The following is a 19,571-nucleotide window of genomic DNA, read 5'->3' as shown; positions in this document are numbered from 1 at the left end:
GCAGGTGTGGAGTCCTGGGAGGCAGGGCCTGGGCGGGGACCTGGGCGATGGCCCGGGCGGGTCCACCTGCTGACACTCGACCCTCTGCTCCACAGGGCCCTCCCGGTCCCAAAGGTGCTAAGGGTTCCTCGGTAAGTGTCCCTGGCCTGGATGGGAGGCGGGCAGGGACGCAGGGCTCCCGCAGGAGGTGCTGCTTCCCACGCGGTTTCAGGGACTGTTCCCGGTGGGCTTCTGTGCCCCCCTGCCCCCGTGACCGAGTCTCTCATCTCCCTCTCCAGGGCCCGACTGGTCCGAAGGGCGAGGCAGGCCAGCCAGGACCCCCCGGCCTGCCCGTAAGTTGTTGTGGAAGACACAAGGGGCTGCTGAGCCCAGGGACTCGGGTGGCGTCGGTGGGGTGGGGGTGGGCTCTGACGGCCAGGGAACTACCAGGGGCTTGTCTTGGGTTGTGGCAGCCAGACACGGAGTCGCACAAAGTCTACCAAGGAAGGAGCCGTCCCCAAGAGAGGGAGAGTCAAGAGAGAGGCTGTGTGTGTGTGTGAGTGTGCGTGTGCGTGGGCAAGGGGATGTTGGGAGGGGGTGGGCAGGTGTCAGGGCTGAGACACCCCCAGGTGCTAGTGGAGCGCCCCCAGGACACTCCCTGCTTGGGTAGTGGGGAGCACCCGCACTCTGGAACCTTCCAGAAGTGTCTGGCTCCTCGCATGCGCAAGCACTGGTGCCTCTGGCTGTGACTGGGAGGGAGGCCGCAGGTCTGAGCTTTGCGGAGGAGACAGGAAGGGCTGGGCCTCGGGACACCGGGGATGACGTGGCTTGGTGGGGTGCAGGCAAGACCAGCCCACGCAGATGGGGCAGAACATTCTGGAAACAGACGCGTGCCGGGTGGGCACGAGGCTCCGCTGCCGGCCTCGCCCACCCACGGCTGCCCCTTCGGCACGCAGGGCCCACCGGGCGAGGTCATCCAGCCCTTGCCGATCCAGGCGTCACGGACGCGGCGCAACATCGACGCCAGCCAGCTGCTGGACGACGGGGCCGGCGACAACTACGTGGACTACGCCGACGGCATGGAGGAGATCTTCGGCTCACTCAACTCGCTCAAGCTGGAGGTGGAGCAGATGCGACGGCCCCTGGGCACGCAGCAGAGCCCCGCGCGTACCTGCAAGGATCTGCAGCTCTGTCACCCCGACTTCCCCGACGGTGAGGCGCCCCGTGTGCTGGGGGCAGGGGCACCCGAGGTGGAGCACACCACCCTGGTCACGCCTTGGCCGTCTGCCCCGCGAGGCGGTGGTCTCGGGGACCGGGCCGCAACCCCCGCCTGCTCATGTGAGCCCCAAGTCCCGGCCCGATCCCCCAGCAGGTGCCTCCTAACTCTGCCGTCCCGCCTTGTGCCTCGGAATGCAGGTGAATACTGGGTGGACCCCAACCAAGGGTGCCCCAGGGACTCCTTCAAGGTGTTCTGCAACTTCACGGCCGGGGGCTCCACCTGCGTCTTCCCTGACAAGAAGTCCGAGGGGGTGAGTGACGCGGCCGGGCCTCGCGCGCGGGCTCCGGGGCTGCAGGCAGAGGCTGCGTTGGGGAAACAGGATGAGCACGGGAGAGCCCACCATCGGCTCATTCCTCGAGATGCCCCAGGCCGCCGAGCAAGTGTCCAGAGCCAGGGGCTGCGTGCAGGTGCCCCCGGGGTGACGGGCCGCCAGCAGGTGCTGCCAGCGGGGGCGGGGCCGGGTGCTCCCGTATGGGACACAGGTGTCAGCTCAGACATGAGGGGCGGTGCTGCCCACCTGCAGCCTGTGGCGGGCTCGTGACCGCCGGCCACCACGTGTCCTTCCAATGACTCCGGTGTGTGTGGGAACGCCCAGGGCACTTTAAAGGTCTCTGGGGAGGGGAGACAGAGTCACACCCGCAGAGTCGTCCGCAGGGGGCTGGTCTCCGGAGCCCCATTGCCGTGCTGTCCCGAGCAGCGGGCTGTCCCAGCGGGGTCCTGAGTCGCTAGAACTCTGCCGGTTAACGCAGGGTCCTGCAGGAGCAGGTGACCCTGGGGACAGTGGTGCGGAGTCCTCCGAGCAGCGAGCTGGTGGCTCTCCCGGGGCCTCAGAGCTGGGGGGATGTGTGCGCACGGTGAGCGTGTGGGTGTGTGTGAGCGACACGGATGCACACAGCAACGCCTGCGTGGCTGTAGGGTCACTTTGGCCCAGGACGAGGAGGAGGACACGGTCTGCTCGCCACCCGGTGGGAAGGTGATGCCCGCAGCCTCTGTGCCTGCATCCGGCGGGAGCAGGAACGCCGCCCGGTCCGTGCTCTCCCGGCCTGGCTGCGTGAGGTTTTACTAGTGAAGATGTATTTGTTTATGCGACAGCAGGATTATATATCAAGAGAGATCTTCCACCAGCTGGTTCACTCCCTGAGTGGCTCCCCAGCTGGGGCTGGTCCTGACTGAAGCCAGGGGCCAGGAGTCTCTGCTGGGTCTCCCACACGGGTGCAGGGACCCAAGGCCTTGGACCAGCCGTGCTTTCCAGGCCCCAGGCAGGGAGCTGGGTTGGAAGTTGAGTGGCCAGGACTCAGACTGGCTCCCATATGGGCTGTTTGCACCACTGGCCATGGCTTTCCCCACTGCACCACAGTGCCAGCCCCAGGGCGGGCTGGTTCTTATCACCGTCCCCAGCGTTCTGGAGTCTGCAGCATGTGTGTGTGTGTGTGTGTGTGTGTGTGTGTGTGTGTGGCGGGGGGGTGACTTGGCCCTCCTGCACCTGTGGGCAGCCTCCGAATGGCCCCTGCTTGCTGCCTCCGAATGGCCCCTGCTTGCTCTAGGCGATTCAGCCCATTCTTCTGCCAGCTACAGCTGGAAGGCAGCATGCCCTACCCCCTGGCACTCTGGCTGTAGTCCTCCTCCTTGCTGGAGTGCCAAGCCCCGGGGTGTCCCGGGGAACCGGGCTGGAGTCTGCAGGCTGGGCCCTCAGCTTAGCCCACGGCCTCGCCCCTGAGGGCACATCGAGGCAGCCCTGGGCCTCCGGAAGTCTGTGGGGACTCTGCTGCTGCTTCCCGTCCGAGCTGGGTGCTGGTAACAGCCGTGTGGAAGCAGGGGTGAGGGCAGCAAGGCCCGGGTGGGACGGGAGAACCATGCCCTCGCCCAGCACTCTCCTCCGGGGCACCCGGCCAGTCTGCGAGGGCAGCAAGCCCTGCTCGCTGTGAGCTCTCAGGACAGCCGAGACCCCCCATGGGACCCTGGCAGCCGCAGCTCCCCCATTCCTGCCTGGAGAGCCCAGGGTAAGGCGAGGCTGGCCCTGAAGCCGGTGCCGTGTGGACCCCTCCCGGAGGGACCAACATGTGGTGCACTGCTCTGACAAAGGGCGTGCGTGCTGCTTTGCAGTTCCAGAAGGCCCTGGGCAGGGGGTCCAACCTGGGCTCCCCAGACAGAGAAGCCCCCCGCCCTGCAACATACCACACACAAGCAGGGTAGCCGACTTCAGCCCCTCCCATCCTCACCTTCCTCCTGGCTTCCCCTGGCATCCTCGGCCGTGGGCAGCCACGGAGCACCTGGCAGTGCCCCAGAGAACACACAGGTCAGATGCCCACGAAGGCCGACCTCCTGCGGCCGTGACGGGCGCTGCAGGGACCCTCCGGGCAGCACTCCGGCTGGGAGCAGGGTGGACCCCGCTCTGGCGGCGACAGAAGTAACCCCTTTGCTCTCTCTTTCTCTCGCATCCATGGCGCCTGCAGGTGAGGATCACCTCTTGGCCCAAGGAGAACCCCGGCTCCTGGTTCAGCGAATTCAGGCGCGGGAAGCTGGTAAGGGGGCCTCTGTCATGCCGGCGGTTGTGGCCTCAGCCGCCCGTCTCGTATCTTGCAGAGTAAAATGGCCCGCTGGCCCAAAGAACAGCCTTCCACCTGGTATAGTCAGTACAAACGAGGCGCCCTGGTAAGTGACGCGGGCGCTGCTGCTGGTCGCACAGCTCTGCATGGGCCCTCGCCGCCCGGTCACGCCTGCTGCTCGCCCGGGCCCACGCACCACGCCCCGTGGCAGTGAGGCTCAGTGAAGGAGCACCCACCCTTCCCGCTGAGACTGGCCGGTTTGCCTGATGCGACCCTCCTCTTGCCAGACCTGGGCCCCCTGTCCGGGTCTGGATCAGACCCCAGGAGCGGCTCCTGGGGCCTCCTGTGCACCACGGGACCATGTCTGTCCAGGCTGTAACTTCTGGGGTGCACCTCTGCCACCCCAAGCCCCGGGGCGAATACATCCGCCTCCCTTAAAGGAGCGTGCCTTGCGCACTCTTCGAGCCCAGCCGGGTGGGCAGATGGATGCCCCATGGGAGCCCTTGGCCGCACGCACAGTGCCCCGGCTTGAAGTATGAACAGGGCACGTCCTCTTCCAGTTCAAGGAGCAGGATCGGGGCCGGGCTGTTCGGAGCCCAGGGTTCCTTTTCTCCATCTGTTCTCGGAGTCCAGTGCAGGGCAGCTCTCCCACGGGAGGAGGCTCTGGGTCCCAGGGCTCCCAGCCTGTCCGTCAGCCAGCAGTGCTGCCCTGCAGCCGAGGACCAACCCCAGCTGCTCTGGGTGGGCACAGAGGCCACGAGCCCCCTAGGCCACACCCAGCCCTGGGCTCGGTGAGCTCTACACAGCTGGGCCTCTGGGCACTGCCTGCTGCCCTAAGCCCTGGGCGTCTGTTCCCCATCAATGCTGGAGGCTGTCACTACACCACCGCCCTCCCCCACTCCCAGCTTCCTCTGCAGCTTCGCTGTGGGGGTCTCGGGTGCTCGCACGCCCCTGCCACCTGTGCGCTCTGCAGAGAAAAGCTCGCAGAAGGACCTGAGAGGGACAGCCCGCGGGCAGGGAAGGAGGGATGAGGCGGGCAGGAGCCGCCCAGGGAAGGTGGGACCAGGCCCCACCCCATCTCCCCCAAGGCCACCTCCCGGCTGAGGCACAGTAACCGTGGTCCCCAGCCTTCTGTCCTGTTCCGCAGGTGAGGGTCAGGGCCAGCGCCAACCTGGGGACAGAGTGCCCGGCCTTTGCCGTGTCCCTGTCCCATGCCCAGCTCTCTGGGCAGGATCTAGATGAAGGGGCCACTCAGAGAAGCTAGTCCTTTATGGGAGCTGGACCCAGAATTGTCCCATTGCGAGCCCCCGCCGGGCAGGCCCAGACCCTGGGGCGCTAGGCTCCCGGGTCTCAGGTCCTTCTGCAAGCGCTGCTGCCCTGGCCGCCCCTGCATGCGTCCCCTCGAGTCAGTCACACCCTCCTGGAGGAGCCCGATGGCCCGGCTGCCGGTTCGTATTCCTCTCCCCCCACAGGTCCGACGGGCATGGGCGTGTGCCATGCCAGGCGCTCAGGGGCCCAGCTTGCTCTGGTTGAAGTTGGGTGCAGGGCATCGCCCTAGCCACCCCGTGTGCAAACACTCCTGGCAGGTTGAGCCCATGTGGTCACCTGCTGGCCACGTGAGGAGGATAGGGACAGCTTGCTCTTGCTCAGCATCCAGGAAGTGGAGCCCCTGGGCCCCATGGGCGCCTGCGGTGCTGCCACGGGGACAAGGTGGAGTGGATGACTCTGTACCTGCCGGTGTCCTAGGCCCCCGGCTGGGGACCAGGCTGTCAGGGCCACTGCCCATGTTAGAGCGGTACTCGCCCCTTTGACACCTGCCACCCGCCAGGGCCCTGGGAGCAGAGGCCAGCACCCAGTCCTGGGCAGCCTCGTGGGGAGAGCAGCTGCCTGAGCCCTGGCCCTGGGGACACCCAGCTGCTACCTTGGAGAGGCTGGAGGTCGGCCTTGAACAGACCTCAGTCAAGGTGGCCAGCCCCTGGAGTGGGGGAAGGGCTGGGTCAGGTGTAGGAGCCTCTAACCCAGGCAGGCTTCCTGGAGGAAGCAGCACACAGATGGAATACAGAGGCTGAGCAGGGGCCAGCCAGCCCGCGAGGAGGGGACGGGATGTTTGAGTCCCCAGGGAGCCGGGTACGGGTCACAGTCCACTTTGGTGGCAGGGACCCAGAGAGCCGAGGGGCGCCCGGGCCCGCCTGGCTGAGCCCGCCTCCCCGCCCCGCAGCTCTCCTACGTGGACGCCGAGGGCACCCCTGTTGGCGTGGTGCAGATGACCTTCCTACGGCTGCTGAGTGCCTCCGCCCACCAGAACGTCACCTACAACTGCTACCAGTCAGTGGCCTGGCAGGACGCCGCCACGGGCAGCTACGACAAGGCCATCCGCTTCCTGGGCTCCAACGACGAGGAAATGTCCTATGACAACAACCCTTACATCCGCGCCCTGGTGGATGGCTGTGCGGTGAGTCATGGGCGGCCCGGGCTGCGGACGCCTGCCGGGGCCGTGAGTGTGTGTGTGGGTGTGTGGGTGTCCGTGTCTGTGTCTGTGTGTGTCTGTGTGTTCAGAGTGCACCTGCGACCAAGCACCCAGCTCATGCCAGCTCCCTGTGACGCTGGGGTCTCCAGAGGCGTGGGCACTGCCATTCCGGGCTGCAGCCTGGCTCACTGGGGAGCTGTGGCCGGGACCTGGTTGTGCTGAGATTCTCAGCTGGGGGCGTCCCTCGGTCACTGCATCTTCTCCCCTGCTCTGGAGTCTGCCAGGATCACCCCGTCCCTGAGTCCACCCCGGGCCTCTCCCTGTCGATGCTCGGTGTCCCTGGGGCCCCTCCGAGTCCCCAGCTTCCACCCCACTCTGGTCACAGTGGCGTGTGCCCTGTTGGGGGTGAACTTGAGCTCACGCTGAGTCCCATATGGAGGAGCTGAGATGCCAGGATCAGGTGCTGTCTGCCGAGAGAGCCTGATGCTATAGGCCCCAGCCCCAGCTGGCAAGCCGTGCGGTCTGGCAGGGATGCAGGGGCGGGGTTGATGAGGCGGGGTCTGGGGTGGCCACTCCCCCAGCCGGCCACACCCTCAGTCCCTGGAAGGGCTCTTCCAACCACAGGGTCTGCAGACCCCCTGCCCCCAGGAGGCGGCTTTGTCAGTGGGGAGCTTTTAAGGTCAGGTGCATGGTCAGGTGGGAGCCAACAACCCTGCCCAGGCGCTGAGCTCCCCTCACTGTGGGGCTTTGCAGGTAGCGGTCAGCTCATGAGGCCTGACTGCGACACCTGGGTGCCCTGTGTCACGGCCAGGGTGTTGCGTGCACCAGCTTTGCGTCGGGCTCCTGGGTCTCGAGCTGCTCCCACCTCTGCCTCCCCTACAGAATATCGTTGAAGCCCCTGCTGGCCAGGTCTGGGGGAAGCCCTCAAATGGCACCTTAAGACATCTGGAGATGCGTCTGACTGCCCGCATGCCGTGGCTCCCTGGTGTTGGCACAGCTAGGCAGGGTGCCAGGCAGGGGCAGGAGAGACGTGACTTCTGTGAGGCCACGAGGTCGGGGCTCAGAGCGGCCCCGCTGCTGGGGAAGCAGGGTCTGCAGCCAGTGGAGAGGGGTCCTGTGCACTACCCCCCGGCCTGGGCTGGAGGAGCCACACCCCACATTGAGTTACGGGGCAACCAGGGCCCGAGGGCTCACCAGCTTCATTCCGTAATAACAGCCCAAGAGGGTGAGATTCCTCCATGGGCATCCAGGGGCAGGGGGGCCAGCAGTGCAATGGACAGGGCTGCCATGCGGGCCAGGTGCAAGGAGAGGCACAGGTGAGTGGGGGTGGGAGTGGGCAGGCCACGGCGTAAATCCTCCTGCGGTGCGGCTCCGGGCAGCCCCCAGGAACACCGATTGCCCGTAATGGTTGTTTATGCCTCGGGACAAGGAGGTACGGCGTCCGCTTTCCCCACGCCCCCGGTCAGCACTCTGCTAACTGGAGCATGGGGCCCCATAAGCCTGGGGAAACGGCAGCATACGCTTGGGCCAGGCACAAGTCCTATGCTGCCGTCACTCACCCAGCTCACAGCTCTGATGGGGCACCGTCTCTCCCCCCAGTCTCACCCCAGAGGGAGCCAAGACCTGGGGGGTGGGGAGGAACAGGCACACTGGCCTCCAGCTTCTGCCACCCCCAGCAGCTCGGGGTGCAGGCTTCAGGCCAGAACAGTGGGGCCTGCCCAGGCTGCAGGACCCCGGCTTCCCTAGAAATCAGCGCTGTGGGCGGCCAGCAGTGTTGGGCCACCCTGGCCAAGGTCCTTTGGGACAGCGGCTCTCGGGGGACAGCCAGTAAGCAGAGGCCACACTTCCTACATGCAGCCTGGAGCCAGGGCCAGGCTGGGCACCGTGCACCTGGGGGGCTGCCATCCAGGGCCAGGCTGGGCACTGTGCAGTTGAGGGGCTGCCATCCAGGGCCAGGGTGGGCACTGTGCACCTGGGGGGCAGCCATCATGGGCCAGGCTGGGCACTGTGAAGTTGGGAGCTGCCATCCAGGGCCAGGCTGGGCACTGTGCACCTGGGGGGCAGCCATCATGGGCCAGGCTGGGCATTGTGCATTTGGGAGCTGCCATCCAAGGCAAGACCAGCGGGTGTGTGGTAAAAGATGCCAGCCTCTGAAACCCTAGTGGTGTTGGGGAGGGCGTTATGGTGTTTGGCCTCCCTAAGAGAACTGGACACTTGGCTCAGAGTCTGGGGTCAGGGGGCACGCCCTCAACTGGGAGCAGTCTGGGGTTGGGGGGCAGGCCCTGTAACTGGGTGCGGAAGGCGGCCCTCCTAGGCAGTACATGCCACCAGGGCCTGCTCCCCACACTTCTGGAGGGTCCCTGGGGGCCAGGCTCGGGCTGTGCCAGGCCTCATGTTCCCAGTACACCTGTCCCTGGGAAGCACTTGAGGCTCCACACAGAGGGGGCCCCCGGGTCCATGCTGTTTGAGAAAGCGTGATACGCAGTTTGAGTCTGCAGGACACAGAATGGGTAGTGGCGGGGAAGGGCAGGCGGCCAGTCGAGGGACCCCGAATGGCCCCACATCCTCATGCAGAACCCCCTGCTCCCCTCCTGTCCCCAGACCAGGAAAGGCTACCAGAAGACAGTGCTGGAGATCGACACCCCCAAGGTGGAGCAGGTGCCCATCGTGGACATCATGTTCAATGACTTCGGCGAAGCCACGCAGAAGTTTGGGTTTGAGGTGGGGCCGGCGTGCTTCATGGGCTAGGAGCGCCACCGGCCCCAGACAGCAACCTCGTGACCTCAACACGTGCCCGCCCTCGGGAGCCCGGCCCCTCACCGCGCCCAGAGAGCCGAATCACATGACCTAGCCACACCGCAGCCTCCCGGGACGCACCCCACGCCTACGCCACGCAGCTTGCCCCGTCTGACGCGTGGTGGTGGACTGGCGGCTGCTGGAGTCTTTGGATCTCACTTCCTTTCTAACTTGAAGATGCGGATTGTCCCCAACCCGCCCCACCTGTCCCCGAGGCGGGGCCCTGTGAGGTCCGCGGTGCCACCAAAGCCCCCAACTTGGTCCTCGGCGATGGGGGGCCGGGGCCGTCCCCCGGGTGCCTGTTCCGATGGACCCACGGTGCTTGTGTTTCTGTGAGTTTTAAGTAAATATTTGTATTGTGTTGTTGTCCGTGTTACGTGTGCCTGTCTCACTGGTGCAGGGAGCTCCAGCTTTGGGCCCTCGGGGGCAGAGGAGGAAGGGGCCGGGCCGCTGTGCTGGTGGCCGTGGTTCCGATGGGGAGTGGGGCACCTCCCACGCCCTGCCCTGCCCCTGCCCGGCATGGTTGGGGGTACACCAGACCAGTCAGCCCGGCGCCTCTTCCCCGCCCCCTTTGGCTCCAGACTTTGGTGGGGAGGAGGACCCAGAGTGACACCTGACTGCGTGCCGGCCCCCTCCCCGGGAGCAGCCAGGACACGGCTTCCGGTGGGTGCTCAGTGCTCGGTGATCCCGGGAGCGGCCAGGACACAGCTTCCGGTGCTCGGTGCTCAGTGATCCTGGGAGCGGCCAGGACACGGCTTCCGGTGGGTGCTTGGTGCTCCCGGGAGCAGCCAGGACACGGCTTCCGGTGCTCCGTGAGGACCCCCGACATGCGGACCCACTGCTGCCTTCACACCTCTCCTTTGCGGTGCTATCTCCAGACCCGCCCCGGCGGCCACACCTCTGCCCCCAGCTTCCTTGTTCCTGGCCGCGGCTGCCACTGGAGGTGTGTTGTCCAGGCTGTTAGCTTCCTGGGCCTGAGAGCAGCCAAGGCCCCCACGACAAGCAAGCGTCCCGAGGCGTGCCGGTCCGGAGGTTTGTGGTGCTAACTGATGCTCTGAGAGCTGACCTGGTGCTGGCGGCTCCCCCTTCCTGGGGCCTGGGCAGTGCAGTGACCCCAGGAGTCTCCACGGGGCTGCCCAGGGCTTCCTGCCCACGTGAGCAGCTGCCCCGGAACCCAGGGGGCTCGGCAGGAGGACCCCAGGGAACGAGCCACCGCTTCGGTGCTGTCCTGCCCCCGCAGAATGTGGCTCCCGGCCGGAGACACGGCAGAGCTGGCGTGCCGGCCCCCGAGGACCTCACAGAGAACGCCTTGCTGTCTTGCCAAAGAACAGCCTGGCCCCGGGACCCTGAGCATGCCACCGCCTCCCACATCTCTGAACAAGAAGCTGTACCCAAGGACTGCCCTGTGTGCCTAGGTCATGTGGTTCTGCCTCTGTTTCTTGCCTGAGTCACCCTCTCGTTCTGTTGCCCTCCTCCGTGGGTCTCTTCCCAGTCCTTGTGGTTTGTATCCAAGTTCCAAATGTGTCCTTTGCTCTCAGACCACTCTAGCTATGGTATATTGCAATAAAACTACGTCTTGTATTTGCACCAAGTCTGTGGACCTGGCTTACTTGTCCTCCCCGCCCCCATAGGTGACCAGCAGGTACACAGAAGGCCATGCTGTCATGCCTCGTGCTCGGTCATCAGGTAGAAGGCTGGTCAGGTCAGGCGAGCAGGACAGGGGCGGCCCATCCCAGCCGGTGACCTCGGGCCCGTGAGCCGTGACCTCTGCCGCTAGTCCTGGTGACCGCTGGGGTCAGTGCTTCCTGTGGCCTCTACGCTCCCTCTTCTGGACAGTTAGCCGGGAGTGAGGTCACCAGGCCGGGGGCCTCCCAGCGCAGAGATGACACTAGGTGTCTCCTGGCGGGGGCTACGAAGGCGTCAGCCCCAGCGTTGTCAGGGGTCGCTCTGTGGTGCCAGACAGAGGATTCTGCCGGGGTGCTTCTCTCTGGGGGGCCACTGGGACCCTCCATGGTGTTACTGCGGTATAATACAGGGCAGCTTCCCACATGCGCTGAGGTTGCCAGTGGTTACTGCATTGCTTTGCTTCCCACAGACGCTCTGTATTCTATAGGCCCCTCATACATACAGGCTGATTTGTAACTCCCTACCTAACCCATCCACCCACCACTCACCATCCCCCTACCCATCCATCCGTCCGTCCATCTGTCCATCCATTTGTCTACTCATCTATCCATCCACCCATCCATCCACCCGTCCGTCCACCCATCCGTCCATCCATCCATCCACCCGTCCATCCACCCGTCTGTCCATCCATCCATCCACCCGTCCATCCACCCGTCCATCCATCCATCCACCCATCCATCCACCCGTCCGTCCATCCATCCATCCACCCATCCATCCACCCGTCCATCCATCTGTCCGTCCACCTGTCCATCCATCTGTCTACTCATCTATCCATCCATCCATCCACCCATCCATCCATCCATCCACCCGTCCGTCCATCCGTCCGTCCACCCGTCCGTCCATCCGTCCGTCCACCTGTCATGTGCCATTCACACTCCCAGCGGGAGAGGAGCAAAGGGGCAGAGCTAGGTTCCAGTGTAGGAGGAGAGATGGGCAGAAGTCACACACACAGTCACACATCTTGTGTCTACTAGCTTGCTTGCCCAGTGGCCACAGTGGCCAGAGCCGGGCCAAGCTAAAGCCGGGCGCTCTGTGCAGGCCTCCCACATGGGTGCAGAGATCCGGGCACCTGGGCCAGCTTCATGTACCCAGGTGCATCAGCGGGAGCAGGGGTCAGGATTGGAAGTGGAGCCACAGGGATTGGATACAGAATGCCGGCATGCGAGGCAGCAGCTCAGCCCACGGACAACAACACCGGCCATCGCTCGGTCCTGTCTGCTGTCTCACACAGAGAAGAGGGCTCAGCGCATTGCGGTGTTTTCCAGAAAGATCACTCCACATGCTCCCAGCTCCATCTTGCAGGCACACTTCCCCAACTGCCTTTGACAAGGCTGCTGAAGGATTCTTGGCCATCCACTAGGGTTCATTTCACAGCTTTAAACATTCTAATTGCATTTACCAAATGAATATATTAATACACTCAAATTCGTATTTCACCGTCTCCGCAGCCGGCTGAGCAAAGCCTTCTGGGTACAAGCTCATTTTCAGAAATGTAATCATTTAGGCGCCTGAACGGGCCGAGTGTGCGTGTTGGAGGCCGCGGCCGCACAGCCAGAGCCCCGTGAACCCGCCTCTTCCTTGGCCGCAGTGCACACTGCCCTCTGCTATGCCGCTTCTCGCCGTGCGTGTGAGGCCTGGGGGGTGCACAGCCTCCAAGACCCCGTCCTGGCTGGGGAGCCCCAGCAACGAACGCACAGCCAGGCCCTGCCAGACCCCCAGCCACCTGCTCTGTGCCCCCTGCCTGTCTTGTAGCCCCCTCAGCCTCCCAACATCAGTGTCCCTGAGGTGCCACTATCTCACCACGCCCACTCCCAGCCCCCCTCCCCACGACTCAGAGCAGCCCGTAGCAGGGACCCCTTCCTAGCTGCCTGGAGCATCTGCAAGGGAAGCCCTCGGGCTGGGCACAGGGGGCTGTCAGGGCAAAACTGGATGGGAACCGGAGGTGGAGGCCCAGCAGCCCCAGCCCCGCCCTGCTCTGCCTGCTCAGCTCCAGCCCCGCCCTGCTCTGCCTGCTCAGCTCCAGCCCCGCCCTGCTCTGCCCGCCCAGCCCCAGTCCTGCCCTGCTCTGCCCGCCCAGCCCTGCCCTGCTCTGCTCTGCCCGCCCAGCCCCAGCCCTGCCCTGCTCTGCCCGCCCAGCCCCAGCCCTGCCCTGCTCTGCCCGCCCAGCCCCAGCCCTGCCCTGCTCTGCCCGCCCAGCCCCAGCCCTGCCCTGCTCTCCCCAGCCACCCCTCCTATCAGGCGAGCTGGGCTGTACATGGACACAGGCAGAGCCTCTGCCAAGGAGGTGCCCGGGAGGCACAGTGGCCGCCGTGGGAGGGCACGGGCAGCTGGAGCCTGAAGAGCCAGCCGTGGACTTAGAAACGGCCGCTTTGAACCCGGCCCGACTGACGGGGCTCCAGCTGCACTGAGGGAAGACGAACGGCCGAGGCTCTGCTCACCTGGCAGTACTCTGTGGCCTGGGGCTGAACTTTGTAACAAGCAAAGGCCTTAGGGCAGGCGGACACAGGTGTGTGCTCATCAAGTGTGCACAGAAGCGCATTTGCATGTGTGTGTATGGGAGAGCGCGTGCACACACAACACGACACGGACTCGCAACACACACTCTCCCTCTCTCTCACGCTGCCTTACAAACAGCACGAGCGACTGAGAACAATCGACACATTGATTTTAGCGGCTGCGGCTGCCTTGGAGGCCCAGGCAGCGAGACCAGGCAGAGCACCAAGGAGCGTGCAGGCTGACGGCCACGGGGCTGTGCCGGGCACGCGACGCCGTGGCGTGGGGACAGAGCCGGCACGGACACGCGCGATGGATCCGGGTTGGATTGCATGCTCTAATAATGGAGGACTCCCCCTGCCCCGCCGTCTGATGAGATGGACGCGGGACAGCTGTGTAATAAACCAGCCCGTGGGATTCCAAACGAAGGCTGAGACTGAGGACGGCTGCTCCGTGCTGCCAGCAGGCTCAATTCAGCAAGGACAAGGATAAGCCGCTCGAACTCCAGGCTAAGAATGAAGCTTGAACGAATAGGAGGGACCTGGCACAGATGGCGAGGGGCGAGTGCTCCCCTTGTAAGAGTGAGAGCCCATATAGGTGTCGGCTCATGTCCTGGCGCCCCACTCCCCATCCAGCTCCCTGTTTGTGGCCTGGAAAAGCAGTTGAGGACGGCCCAGAGCCTGGGGACCCTGCACCTGCCTGCAAGACCAGGAAGAAGCCCCTGGCCCCTGGCTTCACTGTGGCTCAGCTTCAGCCATTGCAGCCACTTAGGGGAGGAAACCAACTAATGGAGGACCTTTCTCTGTCTTTCCTGTCCTCCATAAATCTATCTTTCCAAGAAAAATAAATAAATCTTCAAAGAACATGAGGAAAGAAGCCCTGCCTTGGGAGAGTGGGCGGGAGTGCCTTTCTTTGGCTCCGGCCACTGAGACCACTGGGGGAGGGACCCGCAGGTGGAGGACCCTGTCTTGTAAGTCTCTCAAGTAAAACACTTGTTTAAAAGGCCACAAATGAGACCAAGGTGTTTTATGAGAATCATTGCCCATTGGCCTAAGAACTGCCCTCACTTAAGCGCTGTCCCCTGGCTCTGGGGGGCCAGTCGGGTGGCCCTTGGTCAGCTGGCAGCCCCCCAGTGTGGGTGGCAGAGTTTGGCATCTGCAGGCCAACCCAGCAGGTAAGGGGCCTGGTCTGGACCCCGGGCATGTGGAAATCCCAGCGGTGTCCCTCGCCAGCCTGTGGCATGGCACCTGTGGCAGAAGCTTGGCACAGCGCTCTCTGTGTGCCACGGTCGCAACTGTCTCAACAGGCACAGATTCTGCCCACACACCGGGACGCTGCGGGCTGCACGCCCCCTGAGCGCTGGCACAGTCCCCCTCTGAGCCCAGGCCACAGTCTGCAGCCCAGGAGTGATTTCAGACGATCCCATTGAGCACACACCCGACGCCCCGGACCCCCGGACGGGAACCGGAGGGACAGGACGGGAGCGGGAGCAGTGGCCAGGGGCTGGCGGGGAAGGTCCACACTGCTATCTCCTCAAAGGGCAGAGAAAAACCCAGAACGGGCACATTTGCTGCATCTAAATTAGGTCTCCAAAAATGCTGATCAAGATAAATTGTGCAGAGTTTTTAAAACGATTGATTGGCTAAAAGGAAAACTGTCAACGAGCGGAGCTCTTTTTCACTCCCTTAACAGCAGCCAGGCTGGCCAGGAACCCGTGAGGCCTCCGCCGTGGGGGCAGGGTCCCCGTCCTCGGGCACTGCCCACGTCTCTGCAGGACTGACAGAGGCGGCTGGGTGAGTGCATGGGACCAGGGCAGCCGGGATTTGAATCAGCATCCGATATGGGATGTCCACATTGCCACCAACTGTGCAACGCTGCTGCCCCATGGGCCGTTTTACACGTTGTAGCTGCCAGGGCCCAGCGCGGTAGCCTGCTGGCTAAAGTCTTTGCCTTACATGCGTCAGGATCCCATGTGGGCACTGGTTCATAGCTCAGAAGAAGCTCTCGGCTCCTGGTTTCAGATCAGCTCAGCTCCAGCCATTGCGGCTAAATGGAGTGAATCAACAGATGGAAGATCCTCCTCTCTGTCTCTCCTCCTCGCTGAATATCTCACTCTCCAACAAAAATAAATAAATCTTAATTAAAAAAAAAGAGGACCAGGGGCCAGCAGCCTGTGTCACAGGGTAAGCCGCCAACTGTGACACCAGCATCCCATTAAGGTGCTGATCAGAGTCCCTGCCACCATACTGTCTCCCTTCCCCCGGGAACAGGAGGAAGATAGAGAACGTGGAGACACAGGTCATACTCACCTTTCCCAGGAGATATTCATGACCCACACACTCACCGCATTCCCAACGAAATCGCCATGGCTGACAGATCGGCAATGTGGTTGCAAGTTGGCTTCAAAGCAAATGTCCTCCTGAGTAGGACAAAAGAGGAGGACTCGACATGAGTGCCACTGTAGGATGCTGACAGAGCTGCAGGAAGTGAGGACGGACATGCAGTGTGGGAGACACAGCGAGCAGGGCACACAGTAACCAGGGCTCACAGTAACCAGGGGTCACAGCGAGCAGGGGTCACAGTAACCAGGGGACACAGTAACCAGGGGTCACAGTAACCAGGGGTCACAGCGAGCAGGGGTCACAGTAACCAGGGGTCACAGCGAGCAGGGGTCACAGTAACCAGGGGTCACAGTAACCAGGGGACACAGTAACCAGGGCTAACAGTAACCAGGGCTCACAGTAACCAGGGGTCACATTAACCAGGGGTCACATTAACCAGGGGACACAGTAACCAGGGGTCACAGTAACCAGGGGTCACAGTAACCAGGGGTCACAGAACCAGGGGTCACATTAACCAGGGGACACAGTAACCAGGGGACACAGTAACCAGGGGACACATTAACCAGGGGACACATTAACCAGGGGTCACAGCGAGCAGGGGTCACAGTAACCAGGGGTCACATTAACCAGGGGACACAGTAACCAGGGGTCACAGTAACCAGGGGTCACAGTAACCAGGGGTCACAGTAACCAGGGGACACAGTAACCAGGGGTCACAGTAACCAGGGGACTCAGTAACCAGGAGTCACATTAACCAGGGGTCACACTAACCAGGGGAAACATTAACCAGGGGACACATTAACCAGGGGTCACATTAACCAGGGGACACAGTAACCAGGGGACACAGTAACCAGGGGTCACAGTAACCAGGGGTCACAGTAACCAGGGGACACAGTAACCAGGGGACACAGTAACCAGGGGTCACATTAACCAGGGGTCACATTAACCAGGGGACACAGTAACCAGGGCACACAGTAACCAGGGGTCACAGTAACCAGGGGACACAGTAACCATGGGTCACAGTAACCAGAGCTCACATTAACCAGGGCACACAGTAACCAGAGCTCACATTAACCAGGGCACACAGTAACCAGGGGTCACAGTAACCAGGGGACACAGTAACCAGGGGTCACAGTAACCAGGGGTCACACTAACCAGGGGACACATTAACCAGGGGACACAGTAACCAGGGGACACAGTAACCAGGGGACACATTAACCAGGGGACGCAGTAACCAGGGGTCACATTAACCAGGGGACACATTAACCAGGGGACACAGTAACCAGGGGACACAGTAACCAGGGGTCACATTAACCATGGGTCACAGTAACCATGGGTCACAGTAACCAGGGGTCACAGTAACCAGGGGACTCAGTAACCAGCCTCCCACCATGTGGCACTTGCTGGAAGCACCTGCCTGGGGACAGGTGCAGCTTCTGCCTGGTGGCTCCCCTCCAACGCTGGCATCTCCTTTCGCTTCCTGAAGGGGCTGGGTTGGGGTCCGGCTGGGTTTGGAAGGGAAATGAAGCCTGCCTCCAGGCCTGACTGTCTCACCGGCCTGAGGGCAGAGGTCTTTCCACCAGGCTCGAGGTGACCCCCACATGGGGTGCCCAGAGGTGGTCCAGGCGGGAAGGGTAAGGAGACTCTGCCGCCCCCACCCCCTGCCAGTAGCCGTGCCGACTCTGTGCCTTGTGGGGAAGTGGGGGGACACTGCTTCAAGTGCCAGGCTGCTCCACTTTCCATCCAGCTCTCTGCTAACGTGGCTGGAAAGGCAGTGGAGGAGGGGCCAAGGGCTTGGACCCCCACACCAGTGTGAGAGGGCCAGAAGAAGCCCCTGGCTCCTGCCTTCGGATCAGCTCAGCCCTGGTTGTTGTGGTCATTTGGGGAGTGAGCCAGTGGGTGGAAGATCTCTCTCTGTCTCATTCTTTCTGTAACTGACTTCCAAGTTAAAAAAAAATTAGTAATTTTTTAAAAAGAAGGAAGGAAGGAAGGGAGGGAGGCAGGGGGAGAGACGGAAGGAGGGAGGAGGAGGAGGGAGTGGGCGAGCCAAGCTTCCGGGACTGCAAGCTCGGATGAGGCGTGGATTCTGCCTCTGCAGACCCTCAGCTTCCCTGAGCTGCCCCCCAGCTCTGTGGTCCAAAGCCTGGGTCCCGGGAGCCTTCTGCCACAGTCCTTCCTCCCGGAAGAATTAGGGTCCAGGAAAACACACCAGCTCCGGGCGGTGGCTCACCCCAGCATGCGAGACAAAGTCAAGACCCAGCAGTGTCATGGGAAAGAGGGCAGGGCAGCTGCCACAGCCAGGGTCCCTGTGACCTGTGGACAGAGAGGCGCCAGCTCCGTCCACAGCAGCCCTGAGCACCGTGTCCACAGCGGGGACGCTCTGCCCTGGCAGGGTGAGGGCAAAGGCTGTGTGGACAGACCTGTGGGGGCTCATTCCCTAGAGCGACCCGAAGCCGTTTCTGCAAAATCTCGGGGGTGGGCTCCCCCCGGGGTTGCCGCGATGAGAGGATGTGCTAACTACCCAGCTGCGGCATTCTAGAAGCTGCTGTGTCGCGGCTGGACTTGATGGTGTGTGAGTCACATCTCAGTAAGCCACGGAAGGGAGAGAGGGTGTGGTGGGGATACGGAGCAGGGCTGGCCTCTCTTCTGTGCCTGCTGCCCAGACCCCATGGCTGGCAGCCCCTTTGCAGGAGCAGCTGTGGACGTGGAGGGTGAGGAGCGGGCGGGGACATGGGCAGCAGGTGAGGTTGGGCTGTCGGGGGAGCCGGGCCAGAAGCCCCTCTCTGCCCCACTCCCAGCCTCATTTTCCAGAGATCATAACACAGGCACGGGCACTGCCAGGCTCCCAGAGACAGATGGCCCGTGTTGTCAGGATAAATGGGGATCCTTATCTGAGGAAGCAGACCATTCCCTCAGAACTCTGTGGCATCCCCGGGCCAGGGGCAGGCAGCACAGCCCGGTGCCTACCCGCCAACAGGCTCTGGATCAACACTGTAAGCTGCAAGATGCAGAGTCAGCCATGCACCCAAAGTCCAAGTCACTTCCCCGTGCCCGGAAACGCAGGAACCGCTGTGGAAAGTGGGCTTGCGGCTTCGGGCCACTTCCTCCTGGTGATGACTGTGGCTGCCGGGTTACCACATGTGTAAGGCCGTGTGCAGGCAGGCAGGGGCGTCCAGGGAGGGCTCTGTCACTCTGTCACTCGGCCTCGCCTGCACAGGGGAAGCCCAGCACCTGCCATCAGGTTGAACTTGTCATGCTCCTGGCGGCCTGGGATCGGCAGATAAGCGGCTTTGCCAGGGATTGAGCCAAGCCAACAAGACAAGCTGCTCGCGTGAGCTGGGCGGTGGGCGACAGCCGGGCGCGGCTGGCACCACGTGCGTGCAGCAAGGCGGGAGCCACGAGCCTGCCCATGCGCTGCTCTGGCACCCTGTTGTCCCAGCCGCTGAGCAAGCTCATTTCTCTGCAGAGCAAGATAGGGTGAGGCCACACAGAACGTCTATCCAGAAAGTAGATTTAATTTTTAAACTCACACTAGGACAGGATTAACCTTGCTGAAGGGGATCGCGATGTGGCTGTAATGTGAAAATATCTCCCAGAGCTGCTAGAATGAAACATGGAGCTGCCGTCCCCTCCAGCCCGACCCACGGTCCCCCAGCCCACGGTCCCCCAGCCCACGGTCCCCCAGCCCACAATCCCCCAGCCCACGGTCCCCCAGCCCACGGTCCCCCAGCCCACGGTCCCCCAGCCCACGGTCCCCCAGCCCACGGTCCCCCAGCCCACGGTCCCCCAGCCCACAATCCCCAGCCCACAGTACCCAGCCCACGGTCCCCAGCCCACGGTCCCCCAGCCCACGGTCCCCAGCCCACAGTCCCCAGCCACAATCCCAGCCACGGTCCCCTAGCCCACAATCCCCAGCCAAGGTCCCCAGCCACGGTCCCCCAGCCCACAGTCCCCCTAGCCCACAGTACCCCAGCCCACGGTCC

General features: G+C 63.3%; 1 protein-coding gene across 1 annotated transcript in view; it reads left to right on the top strand.

Annotated features, from left to right (window-relative positions):
* The window catches only part of COL5A1 (collagen type V alpha 1 chain), a 69,090-nt gene extending 59,652 nt beyond the window's left edge, over nt 1-9,438 (top strand). Inside the window, exons 60-66 of the mRNA XM_040963355.1 lie at nt 96-131; nt 279-332; nt 936-1,191; nt 1,396-1,508; nt 3,712-3,780; nt 6,023-6,256; nt 8,873-9,438. Of these exons, the coding sequence (XP_040819289.1) occupies nt 96-131; nt 279-332; nt 936-1,191; nt 1,396-1,508; nt 3,712-3,780; nt 6,023-6,256; nt 8,873-9,019 (909 nt within the window). The 3' untranslated portion in view covers nt 9,020-9,438. The remainder of the gene's footprint in view (nt 1-95; nt 132-278; nt 333-935; nt 1,192-1,395; nt 1,509-3,711; nt 3,781-6,022; nt 6,257-8,872) is intronic.
* The last annotated feature ends 10,133 nt before the right edge of the window (nt 9,439-19,571 follow it).

Source organism: Ochotona curzoniae, unplaced genomic scaffold (genome assembly GCF_017591425.1).
Source record: "Ochotona curzoniae isolate NIBS_2020 unplaced genomic scaffold, NIBS_Ocur_1.0 scaffold_3208, whole genome shotgun sequence".
Lineage (NCBI taxonomy): Eukaryota > Metazoa > Chordata > Mammalia > Lagomorpha > Ochotonidae > Ochotona > Ochotona curzoniae.
Note: the sequence above shows the minus strand (reverse complement) of the source record. Positions and strands in the feature narration are given on the sequence as shown.